Genomic DNA, 14,178 nt, shown 5'->3' on the forward strand with positions numbered 1-14,178 from the left:
CATCTTGTTGGGTGAGTGGGCTTATTAACAAAAGGCCCTCCCCATAACTTATTGGCAATGGCGTCACCCACCATCAGAAACCCAAAATGATAAAAAGAACAAAAACACACCGAACAATGTTATCTCTTCCGTATGAGGCTTGTTGTTGTAGTAAAATAATATGGTTGCGATATTTACAAGGACAAGGTTTCCACCACACAAATAAAGTTTTTTATACTTCCTTCTTTGCTTCCACACTGGGCTTCTTTCTCAAGCAGATCAACAGCTTCGCTCTCACAGAGCCTCTTCTCACACCGAACTTACACGGGAGCTACACACATGAGGCTTTACAACCTGGGGCTTCTCTCACCGAAGCTTCTCACACCAGGCCTTCTCACACTCGGCTTTCTCGTAGACGAAGGTCTACCTCACACAGAGGCTTCTCTCACAGATTAAGACCTGTCTCACACTGTGAGGCCTTCTCTCAAAGGCTAAGGTCCATCTCACATTGTGAGGCCTTCTCTCACAGACTAAGACCTGCCTCACACTGTGAGGCCTACCTCACACAGAGGCTTTTCTCACAGACGAAGGCGTACCTCACACTGTGAGACGTTCTCTCACAGAGTAAGCCCCATCTCACATTTTGAGGTGTTCTCTCACAGACTAAGGCCCATCTCATATTGTGAGGCCTTCTCTCACAGACTAAGGCCAGCCTCACACTGTGAGGCCTACCTCACACAGAGGCTTTTCTGACAGACTAAGGCCTACCTCACACTGTGAGGCCTTCTCTCACAGACTAAGGCCCATTTCACATTGTGAGGCCTTCTCTCACAGACGAAGACCTGCCTTACATTGTGAGGCCTTCTCTCACAGACTAAGGCTTGCCTCACACTGTGAGGTCTACCTCACACAGAGGCTTCTCTCAGTGACTAAGGTCTGTCTCACACTGTGAGGCCTTCTCTCACAAACTAAGGCCCATATCACATTGTGAGGCTTTCTCTCACAGACTAGGACCTGCCTCACACTGTGAGGCCTACCTCAGACAGAGGCTTTTCTCACAGACTAAGGTCTCTCTCACACTGTGAGGCTTTCTCTCACAGACTAAGGCCTGTCTCACACTGTGAGGCCTTCTCTCACAGACTAAGGCCCATTTCATATTGTGAGGCCTTCTCTCACAGACTAAGGCCTACCTCACACTGTGAGGCTTCCCTCAAAGACTAAGGCCTGCCTCACACTGTGAGGCCTTCTCTCACAGACTAAGGCCTGCCTTACGCTGTGAGGACTATCTCACACAGAGGCTTCTCTCACAGACTAAGGCCAATATCACTGACCCGTTGGCTCTTCTCCTTCCACAGAGCAGCTCACGCAAAACGTCCTCAAATCCTATCGGGAGACCTGCCAGCTACACTTGGAGGAACTCCATCTCCGGAGATGGCAGACCTTCACCAGGGAAGAAGTTGGGAGCTACCAGAAAAAGGTGAGGAAGTGTCCATGGCAGGACTTCGTGTGCCTTCAAAAGGTCTATCCTTCCTTGTGGTCATCTATGGGTTCTCCATGTTGTCAGAAGCGAGGTACATGGAGCCTTCTTTGTGGTGGCACCGTATCACCAAACTGCATTTCCACATCACCGTTAACCAATAGGGCTGTGCAGAACGTCATATGTTGTTTGTATTTTGGATGTTCTGTTCATCTGAAGCATTTTCAGAGCACGAGTGGTGACCAGTCGAAAAACCAACAATTTCCCTTTTGCTGATGCAGTTTTAACCATTTACATTGATTGATCTTTAGAGTGTTGTGTGTTTTCTCCAATAAATAAAATTAAGCAGACTTGGCGGGGGAAGAGGGTTCAATTGGATTCGGAGCTGCCTGCCAAAAACCCATTAAGTAATGAGAAATGCTGGTGTTTTGCGTCTGAAATTGCCGAGCGGTGACTCAGGCATTAATTCATACCGCCGGCTGGGAATGAATTGCTTTGGAGGAAAACAATCCCGAGCCCAGCTCGATGAGTCGCAAACGTTGAGTGTCCCTTATCTGGATTTCCAAAATTATCACCATGAATGGATGAGAGAGTGACAGCTTTGCTTTTCTGATGGTCCACAACCTCTAGGTTTGAGCCTGCCACTTTTGGACTCTCACTTGCTGAGGTGTTCCAGCGAGTGTCTCTGTCGATCTTAGAAAACTATTTCTTGATTTAAGTCGTTGACCTGCTGGCTGATACCCAAACAGGGGATGAGCTGGAGATGTCACTGCCTTGGTCCTTTCACTATTGTCTGCTACTTCCCGGCGGATGTCAGGTGGTGCAATACCGGCTAAACAGTGTGTAGGGCGCAGACACCCCATGATAATGCGGCATGTCTCATGAAGAGCCACATCCACTGTTTGAGCGTAGTGAGATGTATTTCACACTGGGCGTGCGTGTTCAGCAGCAGAAAAACCAAGCGTAAGATCAGATGCCGTAATTGTGTCTAGTTGTGATCCCCAGGTTGTGCCAGTCAGTTTTCATATTATCGTTTTCATGTGATCTCACCGGGACTGTGGTGCAGCTGGCTGGTAGTCAGCGGCATTAGATCACTATGGACCGAAAGGTCATGAGTTTGAAAACAGCCCGGGTTGTAATTTCTCCAGTGGTGTAGGGTGCAGACACCCTGTGATAAGGCGGCATGTCTCATTCAGAGCCACATCCACTGTTTTAGTGTGGTGAGATGTGTTCCACACTGGGCATGCGTACTCAGCAGCAGAGTAGCATAGCACAAGGGCAGATGTCTTCACTGTGTCTGGTTGTGATCCCCAGGTTGTGCCAGTCAGCTTTCGTATGATATTGTTTCTAGCACCCACTTTTTGCTTGATGTTCAGGCAGTGCTTCTTGTAGGTCAGAGCACGGTCCAGAGTGACTCCCAGGTATTTGGGTGTGCTGCAATGCTCCAGTGGGATTCCTTCCCAGGTAATAATCCTCAGAGCTCGGGATGCTTCTTTGTTCTTAAGGTGAAAGGCACATGCCTGTGTTTTAGATGGATTAGGGATCAGCTGGTTTTCCCTGTAATAGGCAGTTAGAGCACCTAGAGCTTCGGAGAGCTTCTGTTCAACCATCTCAAAGCTCCCTGCTTGAGCGGTGATGGCACGATCATCAGCATAGATGAAGCTCTGTGTCCCTTCTGGCAGTGGCTGGTCATTTGTGTAGATGTTGAACATGGATGGAGCAAGCACGCTCCCCTGAGGCAGGCCGTTCTTCTGTTTCCGCCATCTGCTTCTCTGGCCCTGGAACTCAACAAAAAAGCTCCTGTTTTGTAGCAGGTTTCCTATGAGGCGGGTGAGGTGGTCGTCCTTTGTGATATTATACATTTTCCTCAGGAGGAGGCGGTGGTTTACAGTCTCATAAGCCGCTGACAGGTCTATGAAGACAGCTCCTGTGATATGCTGCCATTCAAAGCCATCTTCTATGTGCTGAGTCAGGTTCAGCACTTGCAAGGTGCAGCTTTTGCCTTGCTATGGATAGATGGCCATCAGTAGATGGCAGATCTTCTGTATCTCAAAAATTGGAGCTGATGGGGGGAAACTCCTGGCATTTTTGGAATTGGCAGATCAAATATACCCAGAAACAGATCTAACATTTGAGTGTTGGTCAGTGTTATCTTCATAATATGCGAACAAAGTGTCTCTGGAACATCCATGAATTGCGTGTTGAGATATGAGTCCCATCTCCAAGATATCTCATAATGAATGTATATCCAAACATGGTCGTCCCTCCACATTTACAGATTTGATGATTCATGGATTGGATTGAGATGTTGTTTCTAGAGATCCCTGTGCACCCATTGAAAGTCATTCTGGAGGACCTCAAGATGCCTACAAAGAACATCTCTCTGGGAACCTCTAGGTCCTCCAATGCTGATGGGGGTAAACTGTTGACATTTTTGGAATTGGCAGATCAAATATATCCAGAAACAGATCTAACATTTGCATGTTGGTCAGTGTTATCTTCATAATATGTGAACAAGTTGTCTCTGGAACATCCATGAATTGCGTGTTGAGATATGAGTCCCATCTCCAAGGTATCTCATAATGAACCAAACATGGTCATCGCTCCACGTTTACAGATTTGATGATTCATGGATTTGATTGAGATGTCGTTTCTAGAGATCCCTATACCCCCCTTGGAAGTCATTCTGGAGGACCTCAAGATGCCTACAAAGAACATCTCTCTGGAAACCTCTAGGTTCTCCAATGCAATTCTGTATAGCGAATGTTGCAGTGGAGGACCTAGAAATTCCTAGAGAGATATGGTTGTAGTATAATCATTAATCGGTATTTTCCTCCTCTTTCCCCTGACCAGCCCATGGAGGAGATGTGGGAGCGCTGCGCCTGCCGCGTCACAGAAGCCATCCAGTACGTGGTCGAGTTTGCCAAGCGCATGGCTGGCTTCATGGATCTGTGCCAAAACGACCAGATTGTGCTGCTCAAAGCAGGTGAGGACTTGGAGAATTAGGTCAGCTTCTGTCCCACAAAAGCCTCCTCAGATTAATCTCTATCTTTCCTTTTCTTCCTTTCCCCAGGTGCCATGGAAGTGGTTCTGGTGAGGATGTGCCGTGCCTTCAATTCTGAGAACCGGACCGTCTACTTTGAAGGGAAATATGCCGGACCGGAACTCTTCAAATCCCTTGGTATGAGAGTTGACGATCTGGGCAGACCCATAGCTATTTGCCACCTGAGGCCATAGGCAAAAGGGCAGACTGCTACCCTCCATTCCTCTACTGGTGGTCATGTTGGGACTGAGAGAGTGTGCCTCACCCACGGTCAACCAGTGGGTTTGCATGGCTGTCCAGAGATCTGAAGCCTGGTTTCTTGAAGCATGATGACTTCAAGTTGGTTCCAGGTTACAGCAAGATTCCTTTAGAAGACGATTGCCACAAGGTTACCCAAGAAGACCAGGGATGGAGAACATGCTCTCCATGAAGAAAGTATTGCTTGGGGACAGGGGATGGAGAACATACTCTCCATGAAGAATGTCCTCATTTGACACCAGGGAAGAAAGGCCTGGATAGAGACCAGGGATGGAGAACATGATCTCCATGAAGAAAGGCCTAGTTTGAGACCAGGGATGGAGAACATGATCTCCATAAAGAAAGGCCTAGTTTGAGACCAGGGATGGAGAGCATATTCTCCATGAATAAAGTCCTAGTTTGAGACCAGGGATGGAGAACATAATCTCCATGAATAAAGTCCTGGTTTGAGACCAGGGATGGAGAACATGCTCTCCATGAAGAAAATCCTGGGTTGAGACCAAGGATTGAGAACATGATCTCCATGAAAAACATCCTGGTTGGAGACAAGGGATAGAGAGCATGCTCTCCATGAAGAAAGACCTGGTTGGGGACAGGGGATGGAGAGCAATCTCTCCACGAAGAAAGGCCTGGTTGGAGACATGGGATGGAGAACATATTCTCCATGAAGAAAATCCTGGGTTGAAATCAAGGATTGAGAACATGATCTCCATAAAAAACATCCTGGTTGGAGACAAGGGATAGAGAACATGCTCTCCATGAAGAAAGACCTGGTTGGGGACAGGGGATGGAGAGCAATCTCTCCACGAAGAAAGGCCTGGTTGGAGACATGGGATGGAGAACATATTCTCCATGAAGAAAATCCTGGGTTGAGACCAAGGATTGAGAACATGATCTCCATGAAAAACATCCTGGTTGGAGACAAGGGATAGAGAGCATGCTCTCCATGAAGAAAGACCTGGTTGGGGACAGGGGATGGAGAACATACTCTCCATGAAGAAAGTCCTGGATGGAGGCAAGGGATAGAGAAGATGCTCTCCATGAAGAAAGACCTGGTTGGGGACAGGGGATGGAGAGCAATCTCTCCACGAAGAAAGGCCTGGTTGGAGACATGGGATGGAGAACATATTCTCCATGAAGAAAGTCCTGGGTTGAGACCAAGGATTGAGAACATGATCTCCATGAAAAACATCCTGGTTGGAGACAAGGGATAGAGAGCATGCTCTCCATGAAGAAAGACCTGGTTGGGGACAGGGGATGGAGAGCAATCTCTCCACGAAGAAAGGCCTGGTTGGAGACATGGGATGGAGAACATATTCTCCATGAAGAAAATCCTGGGTTGAGATCAAGGATTGAGAACATGATCTCCATAAAAAACATCCTGGTTGGAGACAAGGGATAGAGAACATGCTCTCCATGAAGAAAGACCTGGTTGGGGACAGGGGATGGAGAGCAATCTCTCCACGAAGAAAGGCCTGGTTGGAGACATGGGATGGAGAACATATTCTCCATGAAGAAAATCCTGGGTTGAGACCAAGGATTGAGAACATGATCTCCATGAAAAACATCCTGGTTGGAGACAAGGGATAGAGAGCATGCTCTCCATGAAGAAAGACCTGGTTGGGGACAGGGGATGGAGAACATACTCTCCATGAAGAAAGTCCTGGATGGAGGCAAGGGATAGAGAAGATGCTCTCCATGAAGAAAGACCTGGTTGGGGACAGGGGATGGAGAGCAATCTCTCCACGAAGAAAGGCCTGGTTGGAGACATGGGATGGAGAACATATTCTCCATGAAGAAAGTCCTGGGTTGAGACCAAGGATTGAGAACATGATCTCCATGAAAAACATCCTGGTTGGAGACAAGGGATAGAGAGCATGCTCTCCATGAAGAAAGACCTGGTTGGGGACAGGGGATGGAGAGCAATCTCTCCACGAAGAAAGGCCTGGTTGGAGACATGGGATGGAGAACATATTCTCCATGAAGAAAATCCTGGGTTGAGATCAAGGATTGAGAACATGATCTCCATAAAAAACATCCTGGTTGGAGACAAGGGATAGAGAACATGCTCTCCATGAAGAAAGACCTGGTTGGGGACAGGGGATGGAGAGCAATCTCTCCACGAAGAAAGGCCTGGTTGGAGACATGGGATGGAGAACATATTCTCCATGAAGAAAATCCTGGGTTGAGACCAAGGATTGAGAACATGATCTCCATGAAAAACATCCTGGTTGGAGACAAGGGATAGAGAGCATGCTCTCCATGAAGAAAGACCTGGTTGGGGACAGGGGATGGAGAACATACTCTCCATGAAGAAAGTCCTGGATGGAGGCAAGGGATAGAGAAGATGCTCTCCATGAAGAAAGACCTGGTTGGGGACAGGGGATGGAGAGCAATCTCTCCACGAAGAAAGGCCTGGTTGGAGACATGGGATGGAGAACATATTCTCCATGAAGAAAGTCCTGGGTTGAGACCAAGGATTGAGAACATGATCTCCATGAAAAACATCCTGGTTGGAGACAAGGGATAGAGAGCATGCTCTCCATGAAGAAAGACCTGGTTGGGGACAGGGGATGGAGAGCATTCTCTCCATTGAGAAAATCTTGGATGGAGACAAGGGATGGAGAACATGCTCTGCATGAAGAAAGACCTGATTGGAGACAGGGGATGGAGATCATACTCTCCATGAAGAATGTCTTGATTTAAGACCATGCATGGGTCTCCATGGACGGAAATGGAGTCTCCATTGGTCTCCATGGATGGATAGGGGATTCAAGTTAGCATCTTCCAGAATCTTAGTCCAGCACTTTAGCCCCTACACCCAAATTCTTCTCTCCCATTACTAGTCATCTTTTTATTTTGTTAATTTGGAGGACTAATTTTGGGACTGTTGTTTTCTTTTCCTCCCCAGGATGCAACGAACTCATCAACTCCATATTTGACTTTGCCCACAGTCTGTGTTCCCTTCACTTCTCTGAGAATGAGATCGCCCTCTTCACGGCATTAGTACTTATTAATTCAAGTAAGGGGGACCTTTACGGCAGAGCTGAATGGGGGAAGGTGGCCAGAAACATAACAACAGGAAGTGGTCCAAAAATTTGACTTCCTTTTTTGTCCTCCCTCGCAGATCGTCCCTGGTTGCAGGAGAAAAGCAAAGTGGAACGGCTGCAGAACAACTTGGAACTGGCCTTCAAGCACATGTTACGGAAGAACCACCGAGAAGGCATCTTGGCTAAGGTGGGGCAGGCCAAGGGTAGGAAAAGGAAGGGAAGGTCAACTCTGAAATTCAGCATGACCCCCATATCCACATGACCAGTACCCCTGGTTTCATTTACCCACCTCTGCCAAAATATGTCCCGTCAAGGCTTTCCAGGTGATTCTACGGTATTCTTCTGCTGGAAGTTGACCATAGAATTACGCTGGAAGATGTAGAAGAGACTGGAATGCTTTGCTCAGAAGAGGGTCCCCAGTTTGAGACCAGGGATGGATAACAAGCTATCCATGATGGAAGTCCTGATTTAAGACCATGGATGGAGAACATGCTCTCCATGAAGAAACCCCTGTTTGGAGACCAGGGATGGAGAACATAGTCTCAATGAAGACCATCCTGGTTTGAGACCAAGGATGGAGAATATGCTCTCCATGAAGAAAGTCCTGGTTTGAGACCAGGGATGGAGAGCATGCTTTCCATGAAGAACGGCCTGGTTTGAGACCAGGGATGGAGAACTTGCTCTCCATGAAGATAGTCCTGGTTTGAGACCAGGTATGGAGAGCATGCTTTCCATGAAGGAAGTCCTGGTTTGAGACCAGGTATGGAGAACATACTTTCCATGAAAGAAGTCCTGGTTTGAGAGAAGGGATGGAGAGCATGCTTTCCATGAAGAAAGTCCTGGTTGGAGACCAGGGATGGAGAACATACTTTCCCTGAAGGAAGTCCTGGTTTGAGAGCAGGGATGGAGAGAATGCTTTCCATGAAGAACGTCCTGGTTTAAGACCATCGATGGAGGACATGCTTTCCATGAAGAAGGGCTTGGTTTGTAACCAGAATTGGAGGAAAGTGTGTTCTCCATCCCTGGTCTTAGACCAGGTCCTTCATCATGGAAAACACATTCTACATCCCTATCAAAAGCCAGATCCTTCTTCATGGAATGTATGTTCTTCACCAGGATGCTCTTTGGGCAAAGTATGTTCTCCTTCCATAATCTCAAACGAGGACCTTTCTTGTGAAAAGAATGTTCTTAAAGAGGGTCCTCATTTGATACCTGGGATGGAGAACATGCTTTGTCTGGAGAGGTTTCTGTAATTCCTACTCCTAATTATATGCAGCCAAAACACTTACTCTCTTTACTTCCCTCCCAACAGCTGCCTCCAAAAGGAAAACTCCGAAATCTCTGCTATCAGCATGTGGAGAAGCTACGCTCCTTCCGTCAGATGTTCCCCATCATCGTCCATGCTGTTTTCCCACCATTGTATAAAGAGCTCTTCAGCTCAGACTGTGACCCACTGCCAGGAACAGCTGGGGAATAATCCCCCTGACAACAAAGAAGGACACCTCGATGAGGTGAGGAAGGCGGCATCCAGACGTCTCCTCCTCAGTTTTTTCATGCCTTTTTCCGGGGACCACCCCGGAGTGGGAAGGCTGGAGAACATCAAGGTTGATGAATATCAGAGTTGGAGAATATCAAGGTTTGGAAAATATAAAAGTTGGAGAACATCAATTTTGGAGACCATCAATGCTGGAGAACATCAAAGTTAGAGAATATCAATTTTGGAGGACATCAATGCTGGAGAATATCAAAGTTGGAGAACATCAAGGTTGGGGAATATCAAAGCTGGAGAACATCAAAGTTGGAGGACATCAAGGTTGGAGAACATCAAGGTTGGGAAATATCAAGGCTGGAGAACATCAAAGTTGGAGAACATCAAGGTTGGAGAATATCAAGGTTGGGGAATATCAAGGCTGGAGAACATCAAGGTTGGGGAATATCAAGGCTGAAGAACGTCAAAGTTGGAGAACATCAAAGTTGGGGAATATCAAGGCTGGAGAACATCAGAATTGGAGAACATCAAGACCAAACACAATGAATCTCACCCTCAGAGCAGGGATGCCTGGGGAGATTTATATATATAAATGATTGGATAATTGTTTCTTTGATAGGCAGCCATAAAACATGTCACTTCCTCCCTAAAAAAGACGTATTGGATACATACGGTGCTCTCCTTCTCCGACACCATTGAGTCGACGAGTTAAGTGACCATGTACGATGTGCTTCAGGATTTCACTCGGAGGTTTGCCGTCATTACAGCATAAAAGTATTAATTGTACAGGAAGTTCTTGCGGGGATTTTGGTCCCGTCAGAGAGATGTATTTGCTGCCCGCAATTCGAAACGACGACCGGTCGGGTTGAAAATGGTGAATCCGGAAAAAAATACCTCATTTTTTTGCTGTCTAATGGAGACGAGACTCGATGGGTTTTTTGTTTTTGTTTCCTCGAAGCGAAGTTTTTAAAGAAATAATATATATATATAGTGGACAAATGTGGTTCTATAAGATAGATCTCTATTTTTCAGTGTTTGTTTACTTCTGTGTCTGAGAACGAAGGAGTTGCTCGTATTTGTCTGTCCTCCTTTCCTTCCCCGCTTCCTCGGATATTTTTGTACGAGATTCCAAAAACCAGCAACTATTTTAAAAGTGCATCTACACTGTAGAATTAACATAGTTTGACACCACTTTGACTGGCTTGGCTCAAGGCAAGTTGGAGTTTTAGCTGTCTCTGCCAAACTGCAAATCCCATGTAGCTTCTGCGTTGTAGCTCATGGGTTTCAGTTCAGGAACAGATAAATATATATTATTATATATTTGCATTTCTTTGTGGCTCTTTCATTCCTTCCTTCCTTCCTTTCCCTCGTATACTTTCCCCCTGCCTCTTTTCTTCCATCCTTCCTTTCTTCCCATTCTCTCTCTTCCCTTCTTTTTCTTTCTTTCCTCACTACTTTCTTTATTTTCTCTCCCTACCGTTCTCATGTCTTCTTTCTCTTTCTTTCCTTTCTTTCTCTCATACTTTTACTTTTTTACATTCTCTCCATTCCTTCCTTTCCTCTTTTATCTTCCTTTCCTCTCCCTCCCTCCCTTCATTCCTTCCTTCCATTCTCCCTTCCTTCCCTCTCTCATTCCTTCCTTCCTCCCTCCCTCTCTTCCTTTCTCCCTTCCTTCCTTTCTCCTTTCTTTACTTCCTCCCTCCCTCCCTTTCTTTCTCCCTTCCTTCCTTTCTCCCTTCCTCCCTCCCTTCCTTTCTCCCACCCTCCATCCCTTCCTTTCTCCCTTCCTTACTTACTTCCTCCCTCTCTTTCTTTCTCCCTCCCTCCCTCCCTCCCTTCCTTCCTTCTTTCCTCCCTTTCTTCCTTACTTCCCTCTCTTCCTTTCTTTCTCCCTTTCTCCCTTCCTTCCTTCTTTCCTTACTTTCTCCCTTTCTTTCTCCCATCCTTCGTTTCTGCCTTCCTTCTTTTCTCCCTCCCTCCCTCCATCATCCCTTCCTTTTCCTCTTCCTTCCTTCCTTCCTTCCTTCCTTCCTTCCTTCCTTTCTCCCTTCTTTCCTTCCTTACTTCCTCCCTCCCTCCCTCCCTTCCTTCCTTACTTTCTCCCTTTCTTTCTCCCATCCTTCATTTCTGCCTTTCTTCCTTTCTCCCTCCCTCCCTCCATCCCTTCCTTCCTTTCTCCCTTTCTCCCTCCCTTCCTTTCTCCCTCCCTTCCTTTCTCCCTCCCTCCATCCCTTCCTTTCTCTCTTCCTTCCTTTCTTCCTTACTTCCTTCTTCCCTCCCTTCCTTTCTTTCTCCCTCCCTCCCTTCCTTTCTCCCTTCCTTTCTCCCATCCTTCCTTTCTACCCTCCTTCCTTACTTCCTTACTTTCTCCCTCCCTTCACTCTTTCATTTCTCCCTTCCTTCTTCCTTCCCCCTTTCCTCCCTCCCTCCCTCCCTCCCTCCCTTTCTTTCTCCCTTCCTCCCTTCCCTCCATCCTTCCTTCCTTCCCCTTTGTTTTCCCCTCATACCCCTGTCCCTTAGCAGTAGCCAATCCATTTCCCTTCCTTTCTTTTCCTGGCAACATCACGGAAGGCCACTTCACCTGGCAACAGCCAATCCTTCACATAATCTCTGTTCTGGGTCTGAAAGCGGGACTTTTTAGTTCAGACCCCACCATTGTTTCAAGTGGGATCATTTCAATGGAGACCCACCAAGCCATGGAAGTCAAACTGTTGTCGAATGGCATTAATTTTACGGTGCAGATGCACCCGAGAATTAAAGAGAATTAAATTTTTTTACCCCTTTTCCTTTAATTAGCCAGACTCACGAGATGGTCCCATGTGAAATTGTTATAGTACACAAACACATGTTCGTTGATATGAGATGCAGGAACATTTGTATATCATGCGCGGAAAAGTTAATGCCATTCTGTTGATATGAATCCTAATGGTGTAACCTTTGAGAAGGAAGCATCAGCCCAACTTATGTAAGAGGAAGGAAAGGTCGAGGGAAAAACAGATTGGTTTCCTCATTGGCCGTGCAAGCGTCATTGACGAACATCTTGAATTTCCGAATCGAATTTGGCTTCGTTCCATGCCATAGCTCAATGCCGTGGAATAATGGGAGTTGTAGTTCACCTACCATCTTGATTAGCATTGAATAGCCTTGTAGCTTCAAGGCTTTCTGCCTGGAGGAATCCTTTGTTGGAATCCTCTAGTTGATTTGGTCATTTGGGAGTTGTAGTTGCTGGGATTTATAGTTCACCTACAATCAAATTGACTCTCACAGCTTAGGGAGGGGCTTAATCTCATAAATAAGGGGCGGAGCTTGAATTTCATAGATTTTGGGTGGAGCTGGAATCTTGTGAATTGGGGCGGAGCTTGAATCTCATCAATAAGGGGTGGAGCTTCACTCATAGCTTGGGGAGGGGCTTAATCTCGTAAATAACGAGTGGACTTTGAATCTCATAGATTGTGGGTGGAGCTGAAGCCTTGTAAATTGAGGCGGAGCTTGAATCTCGTCAATAAGGGGCGGAGCTTGACTCTCACAGCTTGGGGAGGGGCTTATTCTCGTAAATAAGGGGTGGAGCTTGAATCTTATACATTGTAGGTGGAGCTGAAGGCTTGTAAATTGGGGCGGAGCTTAAATTTCGTAAATTGTGGGTGGAGCTGGAATCTTGTAGATGAGAGGTGGAGCTTCACTAACAGCTTGGGGAGGGGCTTAATCTCGTAAATAAGGGGCAGAGCTTGAGTCTCATCGATTGTGGGTGGAGCTAGAATCTTGTGAATTGGGGCGGAGCTTGACTCTCACAGCTTGGGGAGGGGCTTAATCTCATTAGTAAGGGGCGGAGCTTGAATCTCATAGATTGTGGGTCGAGCTGAAGTCTTGTAAATTGGGGCGGAGCTTGACTCTCAGAGCTTGGGGAGGGGCCTAATCTCCTAAATAAAGGGTGGAGCTTGAATTTCGTAGATTGTGGGTGGAGCTGAAGTCTGGTAAATTGGGGTGGAGCTTGAATATCATCAATAAGGGGCGGAGCTTGACTCTCACAGCTTGGGGAGGGGCTTAATCTCGTAAATAAGGGGCGGAGCTTGAATCTCATAGATTGTGGGTGGAGCTTGAATCTCGTAAATAAGGGGCGGAGCTTGACTCTCACAGCTTGGGGAGGGGCTTAATCTTGTAAACAAGGGGCGGAGCTTGAATCTCGTGGATTGTGGGTGGAGCTGGAATTTTGTAAATTGGGGCGGAGCTTGAATCTCGTCAATTTGTGGGTGGGGCTAAACAGAAATCTTGAAATTATGGGAGGAGCCAGGCAGGAAAATTGATACTTCGATTAGTTGTTTTTCTTGACGAATTGGAGCACTCAAATATTTTACGAATCTAGCAACAGTGGACATTGCATTTGCATAAAATAGCGAACCTAATAATTGATCAGATTTGCATACGTTGGATCTCATTTGCATAAAATAGCAAATCCAATAATTGATCAGAGTTTCCATTCGACACATTGGATCTCTCGTAACTCTTCAGACTTGCTTTGTGTTGTATGTCAAGTGTGTGTTGTTGGTGTTTTCAGAAGCAGGGCCAGATTGTGTTGGACTCCAGTTCCCATCGTCCTGAGAATTGCAGCCCAATCCTATCTGGCAGGTACCAGAACTCCCGTTGTGTCATCATCTTTGTTTTGTTTTGTTTTCTGTCTTCTTCGTTGTTTTTTCGAAATCTGAATTATTTAAATAGATGGTTATTTTTTTTTCTCCCGGTCGTGTAAATATCTGTTTTGAAATGTTTCATTTTTGGGGGGCGAAAATAAGACGTTTAGAGCGGTTATTCTTCTACGAAAAAGTTTAAAGAGAGATAAACGTTTAGGTTACTTTGTAATTTAATTAAAACGACAGTGCATATCAAA

The 14,178-nt window shown here is 46.3% G+C and overlaps 1 protein-coding gene across 2 annotated transcripts in view; it reads left to right on the forward strand.

Annotated features, from left to right (window-relative positions):
* RORC (RAR related orphan receptor C) overlaps nt 1–14,178 on the forward strand; it is a 73,086-nt gene extending 58,908 nt beyond the window's left edge. For both annotated transcript variants that reach the window (XM_060758101.2, XM_060758102.2), the window contains exons 6-11: nt 1,335–1,456; nt 4,310–4,442; nt 4,530–4,637; nt 7,669–7,779; nt 7,885–7,994; nt 9,120–14,178. In XM_060758101.2, the coding sequence (XP_060614084.2) occupies nt 1,335–1,456; nt 4,310–4,442; nt 4,530–4,637; nt 7,669–7,779; nt 7,885–7,994; nt 9,120–9,284 (749 nt within the window). In that variant the 3' untranslated portion in view covers nt 9,285–14,178. The remainder of the gene's footprint in view (nt 1–1,334; nt 1,457–4,309; nt 4,443–4,529; nt 4,638–7,668; nt 7,780–7,884; nt 7,995–9,119) is intronic.

Source organism: Anolis sagrei, chromosome 12 (genome assembly GCF_037176765.1).
Source record: "Anolis sagrei isolate rAnoSag1 chromosome 12, rAnoSag1.mat, whole genome shotgun sequence".
NCBI lineage: Eukaryota > Metazoa > Chordata > Lepidosauria > Squamata > Dactyloidae > Anolis > Anolis sagrei.